Source organism: Juglans microcarpa x Juglans regia, chromosome 1D (genome assembly GCF_004785595.1).
Source record: "Juglans microcarpa x Juglans regia isolate MS1-56 chromosome 1D, Jm3101_v1.0, whole genome shotgun sequence".
NCBI classification, from domain to species: Eukaryota; Viridiplantae; Streptophyta; class Magnoliopsida; order Fagales; family Juglandaceae; genus Juglans; species Juglans microcarpa x Juglans regia.
The window spans coordinates 33,369,983-33,392,992 of NC_054594.1; the positions used below are offsets into that span (position 1 = coordinate 33,369,983).

The 23,010-nt window shown below is 39.5% G+C and overlaps 1 protein-coding gene across 1 annotated transcript; it reads left to right on the plus strand.

Moving 5' to 3' along the window:
* Positions 1–210: 210 nt before the first annotated feature.
* LOC121241650 (squamosa promoter-binding-like protein 7) lies at positions 211–22,645 on the plus strand. Its single transcript, XM_041139514.1, is given in 11 exon segments — positions 211–1,050; positions 7,958–8,115; positions 8,250–8,491; positions 8,592–8,666; positions 8,774–8,881; positions 10,648–10,765; positions 17,093–17,228; positions 18,257–18,327; positions 18,330–18,418; positions 19,454–20,020; positions 21,851–22,645. Coding segments are annotated over 11 exon segments (2,421 nt in total). The 5' UTR covers positions 211–493; the 3' UTR covers positions 22,151–22,645.
* The last annotated feature ends 365 nt before the right edge of the window (positions 22,646–23,010 follow it).

The window sequence follows — 23,010 nt, forward strand, 5'->3', positions numbered from 1 at the left end:
GATATTAAAAATACTTTAAGTATTTTTATTATTATTTTTTATTTTATTATTATTTTTTATTTATTTTTTTACTATTTATTATTTTTTATTTATTATTTTATTATTATTTTTTTATTACTATTCATAAATATTCTAAATACTTTTTAAATATTCTCACCGTTCAAACATAACATAAAAAATGGCCATCAGCCAGCGCTTAAGAAGGCGCGTGATGTAGAGGCTTGTGGCTTTACACCTTGCGTCGATGATAATTACAAAACTTCGTGTTGCCACGATTAGCTCATTGCATTTTCCTATGAAAAATCCAGGAGGCTCCGGTCTCCATTCTCCAACAGGCAACAGCTAACCAACCCAACCACCCACCCAACAACCCAGCTGGCTCAGTCACCTTCTCTTCTCCGCCAACTCTCCAACCACCGTGCCACGTCAGCACCCGGTGTCTCCGGTTTTTTTTTTTTTTGGAGACAAATTTTGCTTTTGGATTAAGTGATATATGGAAACTCCTCCGCTTCAACGATCTCCAAAACCTACGGTTTCGGAGCAAATGGAGGCGGTGCACCCCACGGTGGCCGAAGAAGACCCGTCCTCTTCTCTCTGGGACTTCGGTGACCTCCTTGACTTCAACGTAGATGAGCACTTTTCCATCTCCCTGGACCACGATCACCACCACGACCCGCCGCCGTTCTCTCCTGAGGTTCTTGAACTTCCGCCAGAGGATCCAGATGATTCGACTAATAGTCGTATCCGAAAACGTGATCCGAGGCTGATATGCTCCAATTTCTTGGCGGGTCGGGTCCCCTGCGCGTGCCCGGAATTGGACGAAAAGATGGAGATGGAAGAGAGCGCGCCCGGGAAGAAGCGGGTCCGGACGGCGCGGACATCGACCCGGACCCCTCGGGCTGCGGCTAGGTGCCAGGTCCCCGGGTGCGAGGCCGATATTAGCGAGCTCAAAGGGTATCACCGCAGGCATAGGGTTTGCCTGCGGTGCGCCCATGCGAGCTCGGTTGTGCTTGATGGAGACGCTAAGAGATATTGCCAGCAGTGCGGCAAGTAAGCTCGATTCTATTGGTTTTTGAGGTTTCAGATTCTCTAAGTCAATTTCTTTTTTCTTTTGAGATTATACTTTAGTTTGGCTAAGAAATTGTTTTGACGAAGTTAGATGCAAGGGTTATTTTGAATGCGACAAGGAATTTTTTGTAGTGAATATTGCAACACTAAGAGATTTCTCACTTTTGTAGATGCTAGATGGACATTTATAGTCTGTATCTTATGTATGAAAGGGATCGTGGATTTTGATGACAATTCATGCGTTTATGTAAACTTATGCATAGAGATAGGAGAGTCCAAAGTCGATTGCTAAGTTGCCTATTGAAGTTGCGATGGTGGTAAAGTGTTTTTAGTTGACAAGATTCGAATATGTTTTTATTTTTGATTGCCTTTTGAGGTTTTCTTCGTCTTCCTATTCCCGGCCTCGCAGGAATAATCGTCAATCTTACCAGTTTCTTTCTTTCTGTTTGTTTTTTTTTCCTTTATTCAAGTTAATATCTTTATATCGGGGCTTGGAGCTATTTCTTAGCAAGGTAAAGATGGAGCATAGACTATGGGTAGAAGCAAAGATCTTGGTTTTTCTCAGCAAAGGTGGCAATCTTTTCTGTATTTTTTAGAAGAGTAGGAAGACGAAGAAGTCTCTTTATCTTAGTAGAGGGATGGTGAACTGGATGGCTATGGTTGTGGAGGAGTGTTTGAGGTCTTTTGGCAACAAGGATCATATCAGACTAGAAGGGAGGGTGATAGATCTTTCTTGGTTCAAACATGCCACAACTCGTATGGTAGTTTTATGAAGTCGGTTGAGTATGGTACTGGAACTGGGAAGGGCATTATTGTGATCGCAAAAGGTTGGAAAGGGACTGGATGGGCTGGTTTTATGAGGAAGATGAGAGAGATGATAGGCTTTCAACCCTCTATTTCAGCTCTTGAGAACAGAGGTGCAACTAATAGTGGTGGTGCTCCACGAGACTATATAGGGAAAGAGGTGATCATAGGCACTTCTAGCAGAGGTGCTAATTCTTCTCGTGAAGTTTTGTTCTTGTCGGCGTTGATGAAGCCGGTGACTAGGTCAACTGGTTCACGTCAAAATGGTGGCAATGGAGATTATAGGAAGGATGATCTCGTGTTGGAAGGAAGAAATAGTAAGGATTGCTTGAAAGGTGAGTCCCAGCGTAATTGTAAAGTTGGCTGTGCCGATGGCTGGCCTTCCGAGGTGATGTAGAGGTTTGGAGAAGTCGAGGCGTTGCTATGGCATATTCGGGGGGAACTTATTGGCTGGAAGGAGAGGTTTGAAAATTGAAGCGTTGCTGAAGAAAGTAGATGGGGGTCTGGGCTGTGAATCTGTGGGTCTTAAGGAGTTTAAGGAGGCAACGGGGGAGTTTCTGGGCTTAAGGCCAAATTTATAGGCTTGTGAAATGCCGGGCTAAGCTTCAACAAGGGCTTCTGAGACCCAAGAGCCCGATAAGAGTGGCAGCTTAGCCCAAACTAACGATGGCTCTGATGGCTATGTCGTCAACATAGAATGGGTCAATGATGGCAGACAACTTTTCTGAGGGTACTCTGGCGTCTAGTTATGCTCTGGTGATGCGGCTGCCGACGTCTTCTCTTGTTCCCATGGCTTCAAAGAATGATTTTCACTTTAAGGAGAATAGTGAGGGGTTGATGCCATCTTTGCCCTCGTCACAGCTATGTAATGGGGGTATAGGTCAGGTTGTAGGGGGAGACGTAGTGGGAAAGGGTGATTGTAGTGAGGAGTTGAGGGTGTTTGCCCCTGGGTCTGCCGAGAAGACTGTTTTTAGGGTTCCTTGTACCCAATTTATCAACTCAGATTTGCAGATGGTTCTTGGTGGAGGGGAAGGATCTGACTCATCTGAGTGTCGAGAATCTGGTGAGTTGTCTGAATCAGATGAGGAATTTGCTCTTGAACCCGTCATGTTCCATTCCTCTAGGCATTGAATGGAAAAATAACTTGTCTGATTGGGTATTGAGAAAGGTGGATGAAATTAAGGATTGTATGGTGATCTCTTGTAATGGATTTGAGGAAAAATTTAGAGCTCTCCTTATAGCTATTGAGGTTGGTCAACCTTCTTTGGCTAGATCTGCTTCAAAAAAGGAGAGGGAATTGAAGAGATTGTCTGGTTCCATCAACTATAATGTAGGGAATGGAGCGTATAGAGGTAAAGGTAAGGAGAGGGCTGCCTATTGTTATCAATGAAACCAAAGATCATTTCTTGGAACGTTCAAGGGCTAAATGATTTTAGAAAACGTCTCTGGGTGAAGAATTTGATCCGTAAGTGGAGGGCTATGTAATTTGCTTTCAGGAAACGAAATTGAAGTTTTTTATCAAGCTATTGTTAATAGTTTGTGGAGCTGTCATTGTGTGGTGTGGGCTGCATTAGTTTCGAATGGGGCTTCAGGAGGCATCATTATTATGTGGGATAGGAGGGTTGTGAAGTTGATAGAACATTATGTGGGAGAATATGTGGTGGCTTGTCATTTTAAGAATGTGGATGACAGATTCGAATGGGCTTTTGCGGGTGTTTATGGCCCTAATTTGGACAGTAGTAGGAGAATTTTGTGGGATAAAATAGCGGGTCTTTGCGGTTGGTGGGATCTTCCTTGGTGTTTCGGAGGGGATTTCAGCATTACTCGGTTTCCTAGCTATCGAGTTTTTTTTTTGGGGGGGGGGGGGGTTCTCATATCTCTCATGCAATTACTATCTTTTCAGATCTCATTTTTGAGTTGGATCTTATTGATTTTCCTATGGCGGGTGGGGATTATATGTGGTCCAATGGGAGGAGGGCATGGCCTAGGCTGGACAAATTTTGGTGTTGGCTTCTTGGGAAGCTTATTTTCCTGATTTGTGTCAGAAGAGACTACTGATGATTTGTTCTGATCATTATCCCATTATGTTGGATTGTGGGGGCATTATTGGAGGGCGTATGTACTTTAAATTTGAAAGCATGTGGTTGGAGGATGAGGGCTTCGTGGATAGGGTGAGGATTTGGTGGTCTTCATACCATTTTCCTGGTACTCTGAGTTTTGTTTTGGCTGGAAAACTCAAAACTTTAAAACAAGACTTGAAGAAATGATATGTGGAGGTTTTTGGGAATGTGGAAAATCAGAGAAAGTGTCTTTTGGAGTTTTTGGAGGATAGAGAGTTGTTGGGGGAAATTTCGGTTTAGGAAATGGAGAGAAAAAAAATGGGTGGTTGCTGATTTAGAGAAAATCACTCTCATGGAGGAAATTTCTTGGAGGCAAAAATCTTGGGCTTTTTGGTTGAAGGAAGGCGACAAGTGTACCAAGTTTTTTCACCAAATGGTGAATTCTCATCAAAGAAATAATACTATTGAGGTTCTTCATGATGGCAACAGCATTCTTTCAGATCATTTGGCTATTAAGAAACATATTATGAATTTTTATGAGAAGCTTTTTCGGGGAGAATACTCTTGGAGTCCTAAATTAGATGGCCTGATTTTTGACTCCATTGATCAGTTGAGTGCGGAGTGGTTGGAGAGAGCTTTTGTAGAAGAAGAAGTACTTGATGTGGTTAAAGGAATGACAAGGAATAAAGCTACGGGCCCGGACTGTTTTTCTACGACTTTTTTTCAAGCTTGTTGGGATATTGTGCGAGAAGATGTTATGAAGGGTTTTAACGAATTGACTTTTCTCTAAATTTATTGCACTTATTCCTAAAAAGGTGGGGGTTGTGGAAATGAGGGATTTTCAGCCTATTAGTTTGGTCAATGGGGTGTACAAAATCATTTCCAAGGTGTTAGCTAACCGCATGAGTGTGGTGATGGAAAAGATTATCTTGAAATGTTTATGAGGGGAAGATAAATTCTTGATTCGGTTCTAATTGCTAATGAATGCTTGGAAAGTAGAATTAGATTAGGTGAGTCTGTGGTATCCTAGTTAAATTGGACATGGAAAAGGCATATGATTATGTTAATTGAGAGTTTCTCTTATACTTAATTGGGAGATATGATTTTGGAGAGAGCTGGTGTTTGTGAATCAAACATTGTATTTCGACGGTTAGATTCTCTATTTTGGTGAATGGCACCCCAGTTGGTTTCTTTAATAGTTCCCGTGGCTTGAGACATGGGGATCCTTTGCCTCATTTTCTTTTTGTTCTAATTATGGATGTTTTGACTAGAATGATTGAAGCGGCGGTGGATGAGAGATTCTTGACGAGATTTTTGGTGGGAGATGAGTCTCGGGGCAGCATAAAAGTCTCACACCTTTTTGCAGACGACACTTAAGTTTTAGTGAGACCAATAGGGGTGTAAAATTTTTCCTTCTGACCGAGAAAATCGACTGGACTGATTAAGAGACCAGTTGGTCTCGATCCAAGAGATTAGAGAAATTGGATTTTCAGTCCAGTCTCATGTTTTGTTCACCGGACCGGGCCGATTTTAATATATAAGTTTTTAAATAATTTTTTTTATGATATTTATAATTTTTTAAGTAGTTATATAAATTAAAAGCAAGTAATTATGTAATTTCTTCTAACTAATTACTTATATAAAAAAAAATTCTTCTAACTAATTATAAATAATTATTCAATTCTCTTCGAACCTAATTATTTATGCTTAGATTATATAAAGGTTAAGAATTTTAAGACAAAGTATTAACTATTAATTATTGATAGTACACATACTATTAGCATTATTAATTTATTATACTTAATTAAAATACTTAATTGGTTAAGTATAGACTTAGTTAGACAACTTAGATTATATCGTTCACTTGAATTTTTTTATCATTTTATATAATTTTTTGTCAAAAACTTGAAAAAAAAAAGAAAACAATGGCCTGTACCAAAATACCCCAATAAGACCAACCGGAGCAGACCAAAGCGGTCCGGTTTGGTCCCGATTTTTGGTGGACCGAAAAAATTGGTCCAGTCTGAAATTATCCTCTAAGACCGACTGGACCGGACCGATTACATCCCTAGAGACCAATCAGGATCATCTTCATTCTTTGAGAGTTCTTTTTTGCTATATTTTGAAGCTATTTCTGGTCTTAGAATTAACTTATCTAAGTCTGAAATTGTTTCAGTGGGCTTTGTTATGAATATTTTGGATTTGGCTAATATCTTGGGATGTAAGGTATCTTCTTTACCTATGAGATGTATCGGTCTTTCTTTGGGCACTCCTCACAAATCTTTAGTGATATGGGGTGGTGTGATTGAGAAGATTGAGAGGAGGTTAGTTGCTGGAAAAAGGTATATTTGTCTGAAGGGGGAAGAATTACTTGGATAAGGAGTACGTTGTCTAATCTTCCTACGTATTTCCTTTTTCTTTTCCCTTTGCTTGCAGGGGTCAGGGGTTGCAAATAGAATTGAGAGGATCTTTTGGAATTTTTTTGGGGGAGGAAAGAAAGTTTCACTTGGTTAGTTGGAATAAAGTTTGTTCACAGGTTTCTTGTGAAGGATTGGGGGTGCGAAATTTGAGGCTCTTTAACAATGCTCTTCTTGGAAAATGGCTTTGTAGGTATCATCTTGAGAGGGATGCATTATGGGGAAATATCGTTGATGTTAAATATGGTAGGATGTGGGGGAGATGGTGTTCTAATGAAGTAAGAGGAGCGTATGGGGTGGGTTTGTGGAAGTCTATTCAGATGGGTTGGGGGGAATTTGTCAATCATTTTAAATATAAGGTGGGGGATGAGACAAGGATTAATTTTTGGCATGATATTTGGTGTGGGGATTCAGCTCTAAAGAATATTTGTCCCTCCCTTTTTAGGATTGCTAGAGATGAAGATGCTGCAGTGGCTGATTCCTTTACTTTTTTAAATAATAATCTTTAGTGGAATGTCAATTTTATTAGAGATGTGCATGATTGCGAAGTGAATGTAGGCTCTATTTTTTTGGAAGATTATATGATATGAAGATTGTTCAAGGAAGGGAGGATAGTCTGCTGTGGATTCATGCTGGAAATTCCAGATTTTCGGTTAGCTCCTTTTATTAGGTGTTAATATGTCATTGTGTCAATAAATACCCCTGGAAATGCATTTGGAGATCTAAGGTGCCAAGTAAGGTGGCATTTTCTGTTGAGCTTTGCTACTTATCATCCTACACACCACATACCACACTTATTTTTAATTATTTTTAATTTTTTTTGGTTTTATTCTTCTTAAACTAATTGAATTCTTCTACTCATCATCCATACACCGCATATTTGGTAAGAGAAAAAAATAAAAAAAGTGTGGTGTGTGGGGATGATGAATAAAATTTTTCTTTTATGTTGGTTGGTGTCTCTTGGAAAAATTTTGACCATGGATAATTTGAGAAAGTGTGGATTATTTGTTGTGGATTGGTGCTTTATGTGTAAAAAAAATGGTGAATCTGTTAATCATCTATTTCTTCATTGTGAGGCGGTTAAGACTTTGTGGGATGAGATTTTTGGTAGGATGGGTATTTCTTGGGTGGCGCCTAAGCAAGTGGTGGATCTTTTTGCATGTAGGCAAGGTTTTAAGGGGAGACATCGTATCGTTGCCATATGGAAGATGATCCCTTCGTGTTTGATTTGGTGCTTATGGTTGGAAAGGAATGGGTGGTGCTTTGAAAATAGAGAACGCTGGATAGAGAACTTAGGGAGTTTTTCTTTAGTACTTTGTGTATTTGGGCTAAGGCTCTTGTATTGAATGGAGATAATCTTCATGATTTGCTTTTAGCCTTTTCTAGTTTCTAGCTTGTATTTAGGTACTAATAAAAAAAAAAAAAAGTTTCTAGCTTGTATTTAGGTGTTTTCTCTTGTATACTTCCCATGTATTTGGGCTTTGCCTATTTAGTTAGTAATAAAATTCTCTTATTACTTGTGAAGAGAAAAAAAAACAATATGATTTAGGGGTGACAGTTGCCAATTGATCAGCATCGTCCTTGCTACTCATGCGTAATTGTTGGCAGGTTTCACATCTTATCAGATTTTGATGAAGGTAAACGCAGTTGTCGAAGAAAATTAGAGCGCCACAACAATAGACGGCGAAGGAAGCCTGGTGATTCTAAAGTTGCAGTGGAAAATGAACCTCAAGGGCTCATGCAGACTGAAGATGTCCCTTGTGATGGTGAGCAGAAAAAAGAACAGTAAATTTCAATCAATACAACTAGCTCTATACATGCGTGTGATGGAGCATTTATATTTATTTGAAGTGACTGCTAGAAAGTTGCAGTTCTTATATGATAAAATGGTATCATATAGTTGTCTATGATGTAGATGGTCTATACTGGAGCAGCCCAATAGCTGAAACGGAAGCAGCCTTGGAGTCTGAAGATGGACAAGTAACCACTCTTGGCTCGGCTCTTGATTTCCAGAACATCCCTACTGATACCGTTGCATCTTTTGTGGCTTCCGGCGAAACCCAAACGCAAGGGGGGAAAGATAATACCAAATGTTCACCATCTCCATTGTACTATGACAATAAGACGCCTTACTCATCTCTGGTGGGTCTCTGCTGACTGCTATGGCAGCTACATTGCCATCTTTCTTTGGTTCACAGGAGGGGCTATCCTGGGGATATACTGACTACTTATATAATTGTAGTGTCCAACAGGTCGGATCTCATTTAAGCTTTATGATTGGAATCCAGCAGAATTCCCCAGAAGACTGCGGCACCAAGTATTTAAAGCTTTATTGCTGCAGTTTAGTATTTCAAAAGAGACCAGATCTCTTTGCTCTCATAGAATTGAAGAATTGATTTAACATGTGTTAAAATGTTTTTTCAGATATTCCAATGGCTGTCCAGTATGCCTGTCGAGTTGGAGGGTTATATTCGCCCTGGATGTACGATATTAACTTTCTTTGTTGCAATGCCAAAATTTATGTGGGTGAAGGTAATATCTTTATTGGATCCTTTCTTAATGAATGTTTTACTGTTATGATGAACTAGCACAATTGATTAGTCACATTTATGTCATAGATCCATGTATTTATGTAAATATAAAAGTCCTGGTCTGATGCATTTTTCACTGTCTGTCTTATTAATTACTCATTTATTAATGAATCGTGAGGCTGTGGAGAACTGTCTTAATTGTTGATAATAAACATACCATGATGCCATGCTCATATGCACACACAATATTTGCACCCAAAACAGAAAAAAATTAATTTCGAGTTTGAAGCTCTAGTCCATATGTAAAAGTTCACATCTGACACAAGTTTACTGTATTGGATACCCTTTTCAATTATTGCTACATATATTTCTTTTTATCACTTCTAATGTTAAAAATAAGCGGCAATTTGGAGATTGGTACCAATATGCATGTGTTGGTGTATTTGGAGTGAGAGAAATGCTAGATGTTTTGATGATCATGAGAGATCTTTGGTTGAGCTTAAAGCTTTCTTTTTTAAGTCATTGCTCCTATGGGCGGATCTAGTGTACACGATCTTCTTCTTTCTATTGTAACCTCTAGCTAGGCGTTTTTTCATGTATACTTCCTGTGTACCTGGGCCTTGCCTATTTCTATGAATACAATATCTTTGATTACCTATAAAAAAAAAATGTTAAAAAAAATGCACTGGAAAATTTGCCAATACATCAAATATGAGGTGGAGGATTTAAAAGATAAAGTTCTTGCATGATGCATCTTGCTATGGATAGGGATGCATAGGTGGTAAACAACTTGCATGTCTCAAATCTTCCTTCTCATTGGAAGTGGTGTTTTTCTGAGTGGCACAAGACGTGAAGGTGCACCTCTTTACGTCTATGCTTGGTTGTATTCTCTTAGGGGAAGATTAGAGTGAAAAACGAGATGCGCCAAGGCATACCAAGTAGAGGAGTGTTTGAACTTTGAGGATGTAATTTTATAATGCCCTAGTCCCCCATGATGACATTACTTTTCCATGGAAAACCATTGGAGTAACAAAACTCCCTTGAAAGCAGCTTTGTTTGCTTGCACAGCAACACTAGGGAAGATCCTTACTTTGGACAACCTGAGAAAGAGATGTTATGATGGTACAATTATATGTGCAAGAGGTATGGGAAATTTGTGGATCATCTCTTACTCTACCATGAGGCTTCCACATTATGGTAGGCTGTTATTAATCTCTTTGGATTGAGTTGGGTGATGTCTAGATGAGGGCTAAATATGTTAGCACGTTGGAAGGGGCAGTTTCATATCCGTTTCGCTATGATCATGATTGTTTGATGTGGTGCATATGGAGGGAAAGAAATGACTGAATTTCAAAGACACCTCAAGGACTACCAAAGACCTTAAGGCTTTCTTTTTCAATGCACTTTTCCATTGATGACAGCCTACCTATGTGTTTCTACTTTTAGTTCCCTGGAATCTCTTAATCTCTTCTCTCTCACTAGTTGTATTTGATGTATACCCCATGTACTTTGATTATGCCTTCCCTTTCATCAATAAGATTTATATATCAACAGATAAATAAATGTCATTTTTTTTTATGTATTGAGTTTTATATGACCAATAAAAGTGTCATTCAATATATTTGAAGTATAATAACAAGATAGGTGTTGTTAGGCTGTCACAAATAATCTCTACTTGTCTTTACAATGTATGTTTTTTCCCTTTATTTCCTAATTATCAGCAGAATTTATAAAATTGACTTCACGTTTCTTTAATGCATCAAACAGTTATCTGAAGATCCCATATCATATCTCCATGACTTTGTTGTTGCCCCCGGAAGGATGCTATCTGGAAGAGGAACTATACTTGTTTTTATCAATGACATGATTTTTCAGGTTATGAAAGGTATGTTTGTGCCTATATGCTCTGCTTTTATATCGCTATGCTCTCTCTCTCTCTCTCTCTCATGAAAAAGAAATGGAGGTTCCTATACATAGCTGCATGTGCTGCTACTCAAGGAACACTCTTGTTTATTGTGTTGGTATATATGGGTATTTTATATTACTGGTTTCAATTCTATTCTTACCACTTTTATGGGTGTGGAACTCGAGAAGCTCAGATAATTATGTGTTGTCATTGGATGTACATCTCAATGCTACATCCATGAGGGAGTGTTGGATTGTGATAAACAAAAATTTGCACACGTATGATACTCTGGGATTTTGTAAACAGATTTTTTTTGGGTGAGAATTAGTTTTTCTTTTTTTTTTTTGTTAAGTAAGAAGAAAGTTTCATTGAAATGAATGAAAGATAGGCATAGCCCAGATACACGGGGAGTATACAAAAGAAAACGTCTAAATACATTCTAAGATAACTACATTAAAGATAAGAAATCATGCACATTGTTTCCATTAAGGACAATAGCTGAAAACCATAGAAGTAAAGTGTGTAGAAAAAAATTCTGAAGCTCCGCTATTGTTCTCTCTCTATCTTCAAAACACCTCGCGTTCCTCTCCATCCAAATACACCACATAATGCATAAAGGTATCATCTTCCAAACTGCGGCCACCTGGGGACAGCCTTGAATATCCTTCCAGTAGGCAAGCATATCAGCCACCTTTGACGGCATAACCCAAGCAACATTCACTCTACTAAATATCCCATCCCACAACTCTCTTGTCACCTCACAATGCAATAAAAGGTGGTCTACTGATTCCCCATTTTTTTGCACATATAACACCAATCCATCACAATGAGACCCCTCCTCCGCAAGTTGTCCGTGGTTAAAATATTCCCCAGGGCTGCAGTCCACACAAAGAAAGCTATTTTGGAGGGTACGCATGATCTCCAAATGCTCTTCCACGGGAAAGGTACATTACCTTGTGAAGCCAGCCTTTTATAATATGCCTTCAATGTGAACTTCTTGCTACTACTGGTTCTCCATTGTATTCTATCAACCTGTGCCATAGAACTTCTTGCGACATCTCCTGAGGAATGTAGTAAGCTGAAAAATTCTGCAACGGTAGACAGCTCCCAGTCATGATTATCCCGAGTGAATAGAATGTTCCAATGATAGGTACCATGAGCAAACACTAACACATCTGCCACCGTAGCCTCCCTATTAACTGCAATGCTATAGAGCTCTAGGAAGGCCCTCTCCAAAGAGTGTTCACCACACCAAACATCCTGCCAAAACCTGATACTAGTACCCTGGCCAACCACATAACGGATGTTGTTTTCGAAACACTGCCAACCCCCCCTAATATATCTCCACAAACCCACGCCATACCGCTCCCTCACCAAATTAGTGCACCAACCACCCCAAGCACCTCCATGTCTAGAGTTAACAACTTCCTTCCACAAAGACTCACCCTCCAAATGATACCTCCATAACCATTTCCCCAATAACGCTTTGTTGAAAGTCTTTAGATTACGCACACCCAAACTTCCACTCGCTATTGGGGAACAAACTTTATTCCAATTGACAAGATGAAGTTTGTTTTCCTCCCCCAAACCACCCCACAAAAAACCCGAAATAACTTCTCTATCCTATTAGCCACCCCAGCAGGCAACGGAAATAAAGATAGGAAATAGGTCGGAAGATTAGATAAAGTGCTTGTGATTAGTGTAATCCGCCCTCTCTTAGATAGATACAACCGTTTCCACCCAGCCAACCTTTTCTTCTCCACTTTCTCAATAACCCCTTCCCAAATAGCTCTTGCTTTGAAAGGCGGCCCCAAAGGGAGGCCCAAATATTTCATGGGCAGAGAAGACACATTGCACCCCAAGAGAGCTACTAGATTGCTTATTTGAGGCACCTCACCCACCGACACCATCTCAGATTTGCCAAGGTTGACCTTAAGCCCCGACGCTGCTTCAAAGCATAACAAAAGTGCTCGTAGAGCTTGAATTTGACCCAACTCCGCATCACAAAAAGGAGTGTATCATCTGCAAATAGAAGATGTGAGATCATAATAGAACCATTTGTTTCATTACCCACCGAAAATCCAGAAAAGAAACCACCCTCAACCGCAGTCTTCACCATCCGGCCAAGTGCCTCCATGACAATAACGAAAAGGAATGAAGACAAAGGGTCCCCTTGCCTCAGTCCACGCGAACTATTAAAGAAGCCTGCAAGGGTACCATTAACTAACACTGAGAATCGAGCAGTAGTAATACAATGGCGAATCCATGAAATTCACCTGTCACCAAAACCGCATCTCCCAAGAGAGTATAGGAGGAAATCCCAATTTACGTGGTCATATGCTTTCTCCATATCAAGCTTACATAGGATACCTGGTGTGCCCTCCTTCAACCTGTGGTCCAAACACTCATTGGCAATAAGAACCGAATCAAGGATCTGCTGCCCTCGTACAAATGCATTTTGGTGTTTTGAAATAATTTTGTAAACCCCACTCACCAGGCTTATAGGACGGAAATCCTCCACTTTCATCGCCCCATGTTTCTTCGGTATGAGAGCTAGGAACGTCGCATTAAGGCATTTCTCAAATTTTTTGAAAGCATGAAATTCAAGAAAAACCTGCATCACATTACCTTTCACAATCTCCCAACAATGTTGGAAAAAACCCATCGAAAAACCATCCGGCCCAGGCGCTTTGTCTTTAGCCATACTGCTAATGACCTTATACACCTCATCCTCTTCAAAAGATCTTTCTAGCCAATTCACACTTTGTATGTCAATTGACTCAAAAGGCAAATCGAGCTTCGGCCTCCAGCTAGCCGGTTTCGTAAGCAAATTCTCATAGTAATTCACAATATGATCCTTTAGTTCAATAGGGGAAGAGAGAATTATATTACCTGTCTTGAGTGTCTCAATAGTGTTGTTGCGCCTATGTGAGTTAGCCACTCTATGGAAGAACTTTGTACATTTATCTCCTTCTTTTAACCAAAGAGCCCTGGATTTTTGTCCCCATGAGGTCTCCTCCATTAGCAACACTCTCTCTAGTTCAGTCTCCACCACATTCTTCCTCAACCGAGCCTCTTCGGAAGTATCTCCCCTCGATACCTTCCCCTCCAACTCTTGTAATTCCTCCATAAAGGTAGTCTTCTGGTTGTCAATATTGCCAAAGACTTTCGTGTTCCACCTCTTTAAATCTTGCTTTAAAGCTTTAAGCTTGCCTGCAAGAATGAAGCTAGGTGTACCCGTGAGCTGGTAAGAAGACCACCAAGAACGAACTTTCTCACCAAATCCTTCCGTTGTTAACCACATTTTCGAACTTGAAATACTGGCGGCCCCTCTGAACTCTTCCGCAATCTAACAAGATAGGGAAATGATCCGAACAGACCAGGGCCAATCGCTTCTGCCTCAATTCCGGAAAGTGAGCTTCCCAAGAAGGAGAAATAATAAACCTGTCAAGTCTCGACCATCTCCTACTATTGGACCATGTGAACTCACCCCCAATAAGGGGAAGATCCATATGGTCCAAATCAAACATAAACTCAGAAAACTCCTCCATAGCTGTAGAAATGCGAGAGTTACCTGATCTCTCACTCGGAAAGCTAGTGATGTTGAAATCTCCACCCATACACCACGGCACGTCCCATAGACAATGTACGCCTGCCAACTCCTCCCAAAGTCTTCTCCTCTCACTATACGAATTAGGCCCATAAATGCCTACATAAGCCCATTCCCACCCATATACTACATTTTTAAAAAGATTAGCAACCGAATAAGTCCCAATGCATTCCTCAGTCACCTCCACAACCCTTTTATCCCACATTAAGAGAATGCCCCCGGCCGCTCCTTCCGAAGGCAAATAAGACCAACCTACATACAAACATCCCCACAAACTACGAATGAGTCTTCTATCAACGGTCCTCAATTTTGTTTCTTGAATACATACCACATCAACCTTCCACGATCGCAATAAAGATTTAATGCGAAGGCGCTTATTGCGATCATTAAGCCCTCGCACGTTCCATGAGAGGATCTTAAGTTTCATGGACAATAGAAACTCCCCTCCCTTTCATTCTATCCCTTCCACTACTCCCTCCTTCACTTCATAATTTATAGAGCATTCAAGCCTTTTAAGTTCCCTATCTCTCTTAGTGGTGGACTTCGAACGATTATCTTCGATGGCAACAAGAAGAGCCCTGAATTGTTCTTCAAATCCTGGACAAGACACCCCAAGAATAGATTTCAATTCCTCCATTTTTTTAAACACCCAATCCGAGATGAACTGGTTTGAATTTGGATTTGGAGGAACCATGCGTATTGGATCCACGTCACCCCTGTTAAAACACTCCTCTACACAGATAGCCAACTGCAAATCTACCCCATCTGGCTCCGTCACAGAAAGCACATCTTGTTCCACAACTCCATATACCACCATAACACCACTGTTTGAAGCAAAAACATCTCCAGATGCCTCTTGTGAAATTTGCGACCCGTTCTGTGCAAGTCCCGAGTCGACAGATGCTACAGAGAGCGACGTCAAGGCCTACCCATTATCAGCCAACGTCGTCTGTGTAGGCCTAGCCACCATTGTCGGTGGAATGACAGCTGCGGTCGTCGGAACTAGGACAGAGACCGCCTTCGACTTGTTCTGCGTAGGTCCCGTGATGACTATAGGAGCAACAATACTCGACTCGGCTCCATTTTGCCCCAATACGGCTTCGGACGACGGCTCTACTACTGCCGGCACCTCCAAGGTCTTCGGCGGCGACATCTGAGACTTCGCCGGCGTCGGTGCCTCGGGTCTGGACTCTGATGGGCCTTCGCCGTGCGGTATCTTCTTGCACCAAGAGGAGCCCGTTGGATAAGTCTTCTTGGGCTGAAGCCCAGTTCCCAAACTACCCACCTTAGCCTTGCCTTTGGACCCACCCATGCCTTGGGCTACAGGCCCACTGAACTGAACCTCTCCCATTTTCATTCCCTCGAACGGGCCAGGGCCCGAGCCCATGCACCACTCCCCTTCAGATAATCCTTCAACGCAGCGTTTCAACTTAACTAAATGGTCAGACATCTCCTTCATCCTCCACTGCATATCATTTAGTTCCTTTAGCACCCTATCTACTTTCTGCCCCAACCATGCACTGCCAACTCCTTCATCGTACTGGTTACTTGCCGAAAGAGTATTGCCGTCTAACTTTTGAAAACATGATTTCTCTTGTTTTTGCACGTCTCGAGACAACTCCAAAGCCTCCATGTACGACCGAGGTGGAGATGGAAGGAAATTTTTCCCCCCTTCTCTACCAACCTCCTGTAACGCTACTGCAATATTTCTCCACCCCGCTCCATCCCTGTCCTTTGGGATAAAAATGAAGTTTTGACGGCCTCCCCCACAGTACTCCACCAAAGCCATGTAAACGCCGCAAGCGTTTGAACACTATTGTGCGATGAAAGCTTTGCCTCCTTCACGGTGAGCAGAGTAAAACCCCTTGCTTCCAGTTTTTGCACATCCCTCCAAAGTTCTCGAAAACCATCGTGCAGAATCTACACCCAAGCTCAAACTTTTCACGACCGTCCAACCTTTCTCTGTAAGAAGCACCTCACGTCCCTCTCTACTCACTTCGAATAACTTTGATTCAATGACAATACGCTTCATGGAAGGCATCTTCCTTCCAAACAAATTCCACCAGCAACGTCAAGAAGCCATAACTACCATCTTAGACGTGAAAAAAATTTTGGAAACTTTTACGTACGGAGAGAAAAAAGAGGAGAGAGAAAACAAACAATAACTTGAATTTGGGTGAGAATTAGTTATTACTTAGCTTGTTTAGTCAATGGACTCGTATCTATTATAATCATCCTACTTATATATATTATTTGGTAAGTTTTAAGTGTTGGTGTTTTCTAATTGCTAACCATGATTTATGTTAACACCCTCATTCATGCGATGATTTTTGTTTACTTTTTAGCGTAATTACTTTATCAAGGAAAGTTCTTAATGAGCCCATTAAATTCATTTAACCCGAGCGCTACCCAAATAATTTAGTTTTTCAGAAATCCTTTCTGAGTCCGTTTGATTTAGTTGTTTACTTGAGAAAGTATGAGACCTGAAACATTACTGGATGTTTTACTTGTAAAGAAAAATTACTGGATGTTTGTGTCATCCTACTCTTTATCTGTGGCAATCTTATCCTAAGATGTTTAGTTTTCAAGTACTGATTTTTTCAATTTCTAAATGGATTGCTTTGTTAGAGTCTGTTTGGTGTTTCCAACTTTCTTGTTTCCCTTTTAACATTAACTGAATACCTGAATGGATGTAGGTAGACCTTATGTGATGAAAGTTGAGGTGGAGGTGAAAGTGCCAAGGCTTCACTATGTTCATCCTATATGTTTTGAGGCTGGAAAGCCCCTGCAGTTTGTCACTTGTGGAAGTAATTTACTACAATCTAAATTGCGGTATGCATTGACAGTATGGGGCCCTATTTTACCAGAAACATCTGTTTGTTTCCTCAGGTTTCATTCATGTGTTTTTTAACGCATGATTAACATGGATAAATCTTTTCTTCTTATTGCTGGGGTGTGGGATGTTTCAATCTACTCTCTCTATTGTTCAGCTGCCAAAGATACAAATTTAAAGGAAAATAAAACATTTTAGACTTTTAATATAACTTTCCAAATTGTCCACTATCATGCAAATTTAGGTACACGCTTTCTTTTATAACAAAAGGTATTATGTTTATTAGTCCATAATAAAAGGTATTGCAGGAAGATATCACTTTGGTTTTTGGAAATATACATACCTTTGAATTATTATATGCCTAATCCACATAAGCAGATAGTAAGCCATATATCTAATGGTAGGGTGTAGTTTTTGGCTATTGTCTGGTGTTGTGCGTATTACATGAAAGTTGCACATACACCTGATTTAAATTACATAAGCAGGTTGTTTTGATTAGCTACAACGAAGACACTTCAAGCTCAGCTTGAGATTGAGTTAAAACCATACATTTTTCAATTGTAATGGATGAGCTGCCTACTTTGACATCTGCAGCAGATAATTTGGTTTCTCATAGAAGAGATGGTCGGGTTGTGTAATCTAAGCATGGCCCTGATGGAACAAGATGCCGCGGTCAGGCTAGGCCCCGGCAGTTCCAAACCAGAAGAATAGAACCAACCTGAGCTGCCAACACATCAACTGCTTTTAGCACAATTGGAAAACTTAATAAATGCTGTTGTTTGGACTCTCGTTTTGATGCAATCCTCTATCTTGAATAGGTGTCATCCAGTTTAAATATATTTTATTGGTATGCTACTTTTGTCACACTTGAATGATATTATTTTTTAACCCTTGAAGTCACTTTTCTTGTATTTCTATTTGCAACTGTAAAACTTGTTTATGTACCAAAACAATTTTGTTTGTGTTTTTGGTATGTACTAAAAATCTTATTTTGGTAATATAAAGCTTAAGAAGGTTTTGTTGTCAGGTTTCTTGTATCTTTTGCCGGAAAGTATCTTACAGATGATTATTGTGTGGCACCTCTCCATGGTCAGACTGAGGGGATTCTGCTTCTAGTTGTAACCACCAGTTATACAAGATACACGTTCCCCAAACTGAACCAGATCTCTTTGGTCCTGCCTTTGTTGAGGTACGTATTTTGGATAGTATTATATCTTAATTCTGGATTTGTTTCTGTATTACATTTTTTTGGAGATTTTCTTGTCCATATTGACATATGTCCATTGGCTTTAATAGGCTTAACTTTCATAATTTTTGTGTATTTTCTTCTCCTGCTAGATTTTCTCTCTTGCATACATCAAGTATGTTTGGATTGCGTCTTTGGTGCTTTTAATGAAGTTCTATTATTTATATAAAAAGGGGAAACATTTGCCTGATTTTATATTACTTGGATATGATCCTCTTGTTCAAGTCCTGTGTACTTGGTTATATGTTTCATGTATTTTAATAAAATCTTTGATTATTTATAAAAATATTACTAGGATATAATCATGATATGGTAACCCTAATATGTATACATACATATATTTAAATTTGAGTGATGATATACCTACAACTTTTTTACAACTATTTTATAACTCATTTTACAACCAACCAATGTCATTGTGCCACTTCATTGAAAATAATTTTGATTTTACATAGCTACCCTCCATTTGAAATAGAGTTGTAAATTAGTTGCAAAAAAGTTGTAAATTTATTGTTTTATTTTGCAACATGTATTGGTTTTCCTGGGATCCATATGGGTCATGCTTTTGTATGTTATGTGATCTTGTTTTGGCATGGGGCTGTCTTAGTGTATGCATTAAATTTGCCTGAAAATCATTTCTGTTTGCATGGCTCTATGTTGCATATATGCTATGTGGTATTGCTTTTGCATCTGTATTTAATTCAGTTTGGATGATCATTAAGTGTTGAGACTTGATGCCAACACTAAGCATTTTGCGCAATCACTTACGACTGTTTTGGTAGCATAGTCCATGATTGTTGAATACTAGAACATGCGGAGATGCAGTGATTGGTTACTGAAAATGGTAAATTTCTATATTGTTAAGGAGAAATGTTGTTGGCTACATGAACATTGCAAATCATGATACTTGATAAAAAAAAAATTGCAAAGTGTGATGGAAATGTTGCTAACTGGTTAAAGATAAATCTATTTTTTTAGGTTGAGAATGAGTCTGGCTTGTCGAACTTCATTCCAATACTCATTGGGGACAAAGAAACTTGTGCTGAAATGGAGATATTACAGCAGAGGTTTGATGCTTCTCTTTTCCTGAAAGGATCAGAGATTGCGGCTATTGGCCCTCTGACTGACTTGTGTGATTTTTCTGCATTGAGACAGTCGACATTTGCCGAATTTCTTTTAGATATAGCATGGTTACTTAAGGATCCTGCATCAGAAAACTTTCAAAAGCCTATCACTGCTTCACAGATTCAAAGATTTAATAATATTTTGAGCTTTCTGATATGTAATGACTCTACTACGATTTTGGAGAAACTGTTGAAGAAACTGAAGATTGTGTTAAATAACTTGAAATTTGACAGCATAGTTAATGGCACCTTTGATGCTGATTTGAGCTTACTAAAAAAGTACACTGACAATGCGAGAGAGATTCTTCGTAAAAAACATAAGAAAAGGGAAAGTTCAGTGCTGCAATCAGGATCTGTACCAAAAGGGAATTCTATTTCTCAAAGTGCTTCCGAAGATAATGCACTCTCGGTCAATGGCCAGGTGAGGACTTAAAATATTTTGTGCTTAAGCTTTTGCTGATTGTGAATCTGGTTTGCAAGTTCAAGATTGAAGTGCTAACTTAATCTGCCTTCATTTTTTTTTTTTCTCTTTCCTTTGCTCATCTTTTAACTTGTTAACAATATGTATTTACCTAGTGTGTGGATTTATAGATTTCTTAATATACAAATTGGTAAATGAATTGACACGGTTCTTCCATCTCAACAGCTGTTGTACACGTGAAGGTCACATGTTATGAACTAATAAGATTATGCCACAATAAAATATTTTAATATTTTTTTAATTTCCTTTTGACCAGAATTTCTTATCCATTTAATTATAGCAATGGAATATAAGAAGCAAACATAAAAAAATTATAGGTAGCAGAAGAGGTTTTTTTTTTTCACCCCCGGGGCGAGGGGGGGGGGAGGAGGGGAGAGAGAGAGTTGGAGTGATAAATAGTAGTGGCACTGTTCTCAATGTCAACTGGTGAAGGTGGAAATACCTAGATGTACGGAATGGAAAATATTTTGTCACTGCATAATCAACCGAGGTGTCCCTTTGGCAACAAACACTGCCTCTCAGTTCTCCCCTACCTCTAAGCATAGACATCCAGACTCAAATACAAAGCATTATAGAAAGGCTTTGTAAAGTGCGTGAAACCACTAGCATTAATATCTCTGAACCATAGCATCTAACATAGGGCCCTTTCCTTCCTATCCTTTGTACTCTTCTCTTGCCACCGCCGTACTTCTCATTCTCATTTCCCCCAAACCAATGGTCGTGATTAACTTGCTATTCTCTCTTTGTAATCTCCCTCCTCTTCCAAGATAAGCCTTGCTGCTGTGGTCAGCGGCATGCCAATGGGGGTGTGGCGAGGGGGTGGCCTTGTGGCAGCACTCTCTCCAGAGGTTCTTTCTCTGAACCCCTCTCCCTCTCTTTCTAACCCTTTGTTATAATTTTTATGTTTCTTTTATATTAATAAGATGGGTAAGAAGTGTAAATTTGTTCCCATGACATTTTGAAGGATTCCATTTGTCCACTAGTAGTGTGATTAAGAAGATTGGAAACCCAAGGAATCATGATAGAAAAGCATCAAATCACAAGGGGTATTGGTGTATTTTACCGTATGGCTGATGACTAGCTGATCAAGTGGCACCTCTTTCCCTTATGACTAGGGTGGAAGATGATGTGGATTCAACATTCACTGGTGCATTACTTGCCAAATACAGAATAAATTAAAACTGAAAAAGTCACAAGTGTGGTGACACATCCCCCGATAATGGACATGTAGGCCAGCTTTGGATTGAAAATCTCTGAAATAGGTTTTTTTTCGGGGGGGCCCCAGGGAGGGTTGGGGGGGGGGGGGGGGGGGAGGATTTTGTAAAAGTGGTGGGACCTGTAAAATGTGCCTGGGTTGAGAAAGCTTTTGAGACGTCTTTGTTGGGGTTTGTAAAAGTAGTGGAATCCATAAAATATGTTGAGGAGAAATTTTTTGTTTTTTTATTTCATGGAAATTGAGGCAAACGATTAGATGATTCTTTAAGATTGAAAAAATGTTTGCTGTGGCGTGCATATGTTCTAAATATCTAGTTCTTTATAAGTTCTTTTGCTATATAAATTTGTCTATGCAAACTATATTGTCTCTTACTCTTGCAAGATATTTTCTTAACATTTTTTTCCTTCTAGTCTGCTACTGATGTTATCTATTAAGAGCTTTCTAGCTGTCTAATTTGATGATATCTGAAGATTGAGAGATCATTCCCCTATATTTGAGTTTCCAACTGGCGTGTAATTATTTGCTTAAATGATTAATTAATATTTCATTTGCAGGATACAGAGATAATAGCAAATGCTAAGGTGGGAGCACTGACATGCTCAGCTTCTAGTGGTAGAAGTGAAACTGTTCCCCTGTTGAATAGAGAGGTTGTCATGAATGTTAAACATTTAAAGGAATGGCCAAGAAAGTCATGCAGTCACATTGGTTCTGGGACAGTCTTCCGCTCTCGCCCTAGTATATTCATAATTTCATTTGCCGCTGTTTGTTTAGGGATATGTGCTGTTCTCCTCCATCCTCACAAGGTTGGACAATTTGCTGTATCTATGCGGAGGTGTTTGCTGGACAGAATCTAGACAAATAGTGGATGACAAAGGAAGTCTTTGAGCCAAAACACCCGGTTGTTCATCTGTAAGTATCCATTGTATACTAACAGTAGATTCAGAAAAGCTGTTAGTTAAAACCTTTGGCTTGTGGCTGTGCTCCTTGCGGGGAAAGCTTGATATTGGAGTGTTAATTGCGACTGCTGCATCGATCAGATAAATGCAGCTTCACTTGCAAGGGCGGGCCAAGGTGGGGGAGACAGTAAGGTCATCAATCACCATTGAAATTCAAAGAATGTTTGGGAGTAATATTAACATGTATGTATGTATGTACTAGGTTTCAACACTTTCTAGATCAATTTTTTGTTACTGCAATTTTGGGTAGTTTTGGTATCCATGATTCTGTACTCTGTTGTGTTTGTAATGTTAAAAAGCTGTTCCCTATAGATTCATAGACTACTTGTAGTCGAGTTGTAGTAAAATATAAAAGAGTTAAGATTTGCCAAAACGGATGTTAGGGCGATCTCTGATTGATTTTGCATTATGTTAAGAAATTGGATTGGAATGTATGACAACAACCATGGAAGAGTGATTGTATATCACTATTTTATTTAAGACTGTTCATCCAGACCGGGTTTTTTAAGCCAAGCAACGTTTTGCTTTATTGTTATCGTTTTGAGCATTTGGCTGCTCGATTGTTGATCTAATGACCTTTATATTATTGCATGCTTTTGTCCCTTTTTAGTTTTTAATAAATGAATGAGTAAATAAACTTGAATTTTCAATTACTTTTTTTTATTGATCGTATCTCATGCCTTGCCTTTAGATAATCAAATCGTTTGCCCATTTTTCATTAATTTAAAATAGTTTTGCCTAGCCAAATGAATTATAGT